Below are 4,841 nucleotides of genomic sequence, written 5' to 3' on the forward strand. Positions count from 1 at the left end.
TGTATATATATATATATATATATATATATATATATATATATATATATATATATATATATGTGTGTGTGTGTGTGTGTGTGTGTATATATATATATATATATGTGTGTGTGTGTATATATAGGTATATATATATATATGTGTGTGTGTGTGTGTATAGGTATATATATATATATATATATATATGTGTGTGTGTGTGTGTGTATAGGTATATATATATATATATATGTGTGTGTGTGTATATAGGTATATATATATGTGTGTGTGTGTATATATAGGTATATATATATGTGTGTGTGTATATATAGGTATATATATATGTGTGTGTATATATGTGTGTGTGTGTATATATATAGGTATATATGTGTGTCTCTGTGTGTGTATATGTATATAAATATTGTGTATGTTTATATATATGTGTGTGATGTTGCACGTTCGTGGTGAGACGTATTGTGTCATTTCCTGTTTGTCTGTCGGTAGCTCGAGTGAATTGTTTGCTTGAGTCGTCTCTGTTTTCTGGATTTATCTATCTTTTGCACAGTTTTCCATTCTAGTTCACAAACACACTTAGTACAGTTGCTTTTCTACTGTTGGATAGTGCTTAAAACACCTCCTATCTTTCAACAGTCCTGGGTTTTTATTGGTGTATTTGGCTCTGCTAGCTCTTGCTAGCGTTAGCTTAGCATGGCTGCTGCTTCTCGCCCTGCTTCCTCTGTTTTCTCTTGCTCCGTGTGTCAGATGTTTAGCTACACCTCTGCCTCCTTTAGTGGCAATGATACATGTAACAAATGTAGTCTTATGGTAGCTTTGGAGGAGAGGCTGTCTGAAATGGAAGCTCTGCTTTGCACTGTAGAAAAACCAGTAGCTAGCCAGGTCCCCTTAGACAGCGTGGAACCACAGAGGCTAGCTCCTGTTAGCAGTCCTCCAGCAGACCCCGAGCAGCCGGGACCCCAGTCCGGCTGGGTGACGGTCCGGAGCAAGCGTAATGCTAAGGCTAAGCCCCCAGTTCACCACCGTCCCGTTCACGTTTCTAATCGATTTTCATCGCTCAGTGACACACCCGCTGAGAAGCAGACCCTGGTTATTGGAAGCTCCATAGTCCGAAACGCGGCTTTAGGGACTCCAGCGGCCATAGTCAAATGCATTCCAGGGGCCAGAGCGGGCGACATAGAATCTTATCTGAAACTGCTGACTAAGGCTAAGGCTGAATACAGTAAGATTGTTATTCACGTCGACGGTAATGACACCCGGTTACGCCAATCGGAGGTCACTAAAATTAAAGTTGCTTCGGTGTGTGACTTTGCTAAAACCATGTTGGACTCCGTAGTTTTCTCCGGCCCCCTCCCCAACCTGACCAGCGATGACATGTTTAGCCGTATGTCGTGGTTTAACCGCTGGGTGTCCAGGTGGTGTTCTGACAACGATGTGGGCTACATAGATAACTGGAGTTCTTTCTGGGGAAAACCTGGTCTGATGCAGAGAGATGGCATCCATCCCACTTTGGACGGAGCTGCTCTTCTTTCTAGAAATATGGCTGATTTTGTTGATCCCCCAAATTATTGACAACCCAGGGTCCAGTCCAGGAAGCAGAGTTGTAGTCCTCCACCTCTCTGCTGCTTCTCCTCTGTTACCCACCCACACCCACATTGAAACAGTGTCAACTCGCCCACGGCTCAAATTAAATAAACCAAAAATCAGCTCTAAAAATATAAACCATAAAAATCTGATTAAAATAAACACAGTTACTTTACCAGAACAAAATCATAAAATCATTAAATGTGGATTATTGAACATCAGATCTGTTTCCTCTAAATCCCTGTTAGTTAATGAACTGATAACTGATCATCATATTGATTTATTGTGTCTGACAGAAACTTGGCTACAACAGGAGGATTTTGTTGGTATAAATGAATCCACTCCTGTTAATTATTTAAATGTTCATGTTCCTAGAACAACTGGCCGAGGTGGAGGAGTAGCTTCTATTTTTCAGTCAGGATTATTGATTAATGCCAAACCAGTTATTAGTTATGATTCTTTTGAATCGCTGTCCCTCAGTCTTTCTCATCCAAAATGGAAATCAGAAAAGCCACTTTTACTAGTTGTTATATATCGTCCACCAGGAGCTTACTCTCAGTTTTTGTCTGAATTATCAGAATTATTAACTGACTTATTATTAAATACTGATAAAATCATCATAATGGGTGATTTCAATATTCATGTAGATGTTGAGAGTGATAGTTTAAGCATAGCCTTTAATAATTTAATAGACTCATTTGGTTTTATCCAAAACATCCGCACATCTACTCATTCTTATCATCACACTCTTGATTTAGTTCTGACCTATGGTGTAGACATTAAGGACTTGGTAATAGTTCCTCAAAATCCTGTTCTGTCCGACCATTTTTTAATAACTTTGAGTTTACATTAAATGACTACACAGTCACTGAGAGTAAATTTCATCTCAGCAGGTGCTTATCAGAAAATGCTGTAACCAAATTTAAACAATCTCTTCCATCAATGTTTTCCTCTGTCTTGCAGAGTAATGCATCAGAGAACAGAGACTTAGATCATCTAGTTGATCATCTTACAACTTCAATGCAAACTTCACTTGATAAAATTGCTCCACTGAAAAAGAAAGTAATCAATCAGAGGAAACTGGCTCCTTGGTTCAATTCTGAGTTACGTACTTTAAAGCAGCATCTAGAAACCAGGAGAGAAAATGGCGCTCTACTAATGTTGAAGAATTTTATTTAACTTGGGAAGATATTCTGTTAACATATAAAAAAGCTCTCCGTAATGCTAGAACTTTATATTACTCATCTTTAATAGAGGAGAATAAAAATAACCCTAGGTTTCTGTTTAGTACTATTGCTAGACTAATTAAAAGTCCCATCTCTGTTCAACCATGTATCCCTACAACTATAAGTAGTGATGGCTTCATGAGATTCTTTATAAATAAAAAGGCCCCAGACCGGGATTTGAACAAGGGTAAGGAGCTCTACCAACTGCACCACTGTGCTGCATAGCTTAAATTTTCATTTTACTTAAAATATTTATCTTCTATTTATCTGTGTTGCTTTTTTTAAGATTATTTTTTTTAATCATAGTGTTGAATCTGCATGTGAGGATCTCAAAGGTCCAGGATCAGCATGGAGGACCACCATCAGGAGGTTCTGCAGCTCTGGAGCATCCAGGGGAGTGTTAACACAATGTCAGGATGGACAGACATCAGCAATGGTCTCAGAGAAGCTGCCCGTCAAAGGGTCAAATGTCACATGGAGTCCATCGTTCTACAGAGACAAAGATTATTCACAAAAAAGTTTCAGACAGCTTCACCCTGAAGGTCAGACCATGCAGTGACTCTAGAGGCCTCAGTCAAAGTTCAAAGGTGATGGCCTGTTCTCTCTAATGCTCTGAAAACAGCATGATAGCTTCATCTGAAGGAACCACAAGACTTCTGTACCAGAACCAGATCAGAGGACAGGTGTTTACCCAGAATGCACTGCAGCAAGCAGCTCAGCTGTCAGCACAGTGCTGGAGGCCAATGGTTCGAGCTCCTTCAGTCTCTGAGTGGACCAGAAACAGAACATCAGCACATTTAGTCATTTTTGGGTCAAAGCTTTTTCTTCCTATTTGTTTTGGTGTTTCTGGCTCTTTCTGACCTGTTTATCATGAACTTCAAGTAATTCTGGCGTTTCATCGATCATTCTGTTCCCGTTGGGCCGAGAACAACCTGGCCCGTCCTCCTGTTTGGGATCAGAACGTGTTTACTCTGAGCCTGGAGCTGAAACTCAAAGTACAACAAACAGACGCCTCATCCGTCAGAGTCGGGAAGAAATGTTGCTCAACTCGGACCGGACCTGACCCACCAAGAGTCCACAGGACTCAAAAGACCTGACGGCAGATGGACCGAGACATTCAGAACAGAAACCACAATGAAGAGGCTTGCTTTGATCCTCAGTCTGGTCTGTGTGGCCACAGCACAGGTGAGGTCCTCACACTTTCAGTTAGTTATTTTATTAACACAGAGGCAGGCCTTAAGGTACCACAGAACATATTACCTTCAGCTGTTAGATCAGCTTTTAGCTACAATTCAGCTGTAAATATTCAACTAAACACATAAAAACATTTATTCGGAAGCATTTAACCAGTTTTTATCTCTAAATAATTCATAACCACAAACTGGTTTTTATTTTCTTGTCACTACAGAGCATAAAAGTATTTTTTAGCATAGAAATATATAGTTAGGGTGTCCAGCTTTTTAAGTACTGATATATTTATTTATTCTTCTGATGTTTTTATTGGCAAGTAAAAAATATTTATTTTTGTGGGAAAAACAAACTTTTTATAATTTTCTGAAGAAGCTTAAAAACTTATTTAATCCATAAAATAAAAGCCCATAAAAAATTGTTTGTCCAAAACATTTTCTCTTGACCTATATATATATATATATATATATATATATATATATATATATATATATACACAAACCGGATTCCAAAAGACAGATGAACATAGAATGGTAGGTCCAGATATAGGGCCAGGTCCAGATATAGGGCCAGGTCCAGATATAGGTCCAGGTGTATCTGAAAGACAAAATCAACATGTTAATGATAGAAAAAATAATTACAAATACAAAACATGTTGAGCAAAGTAAGTAAAGACAGCAGCAGAGTGAAAATCAATCAACCTTTATTTATACAGGTAAATCCCATTGAGCCTCGAGGACTCATTTACAAGAGAGACCTGATTTCAACAAAGAAAGATGACAACAATGGACAACAGCAACAACAATAAGCAGTTATAAAAACTCATACTACTGTTTTTTTTTTTTTTTTTTTTTT

At 38.4% G+C, this 4,841-nt stretch overlaps 1 protein-coding gene across 1 annotated transcript in view; it reads left to right on the forward strand.

Annotated features, from left to right (window-relative positions):
- Positions 1 to 3,865: 3,865 nt before the first annotated feature.
- The window catches only part of LOC119410599 (fibrinogen alpha chain), a 15,514-nt gene continuing 14,538 nt past the window's right edge, over positions 3,866 to 4,841 (forward strand). Inside the window, exon 1 of the mRNA XM_037677490.1 lies at positions 3,866 to 3,983. Within this exon, the coding sequence (XP_037533418.1) occupies positions 3,933 to 3,983 (51 nt within the window). The 5' untranslated portion in view covers positions 3,866 to 3,932. The remainder of the gene's footprint in view (positions 3,984 to 4,841) is intronic.

The sequence above is a fragment of the Nematolebias whitei genome, chromosome 1, assembly GCF_014905685.2.
Source record: "Nematolebias whitei isolate Nwh7 chromosome 1, NemWhi1, whole genome shotgun sequence".
Lineage (NCBI taxonomy): Eukaryota > Metazoa > Chordata > Actinopteri > Cyprinodontiformes > Rivulidae > Nematolebias > Nematolebias whitei.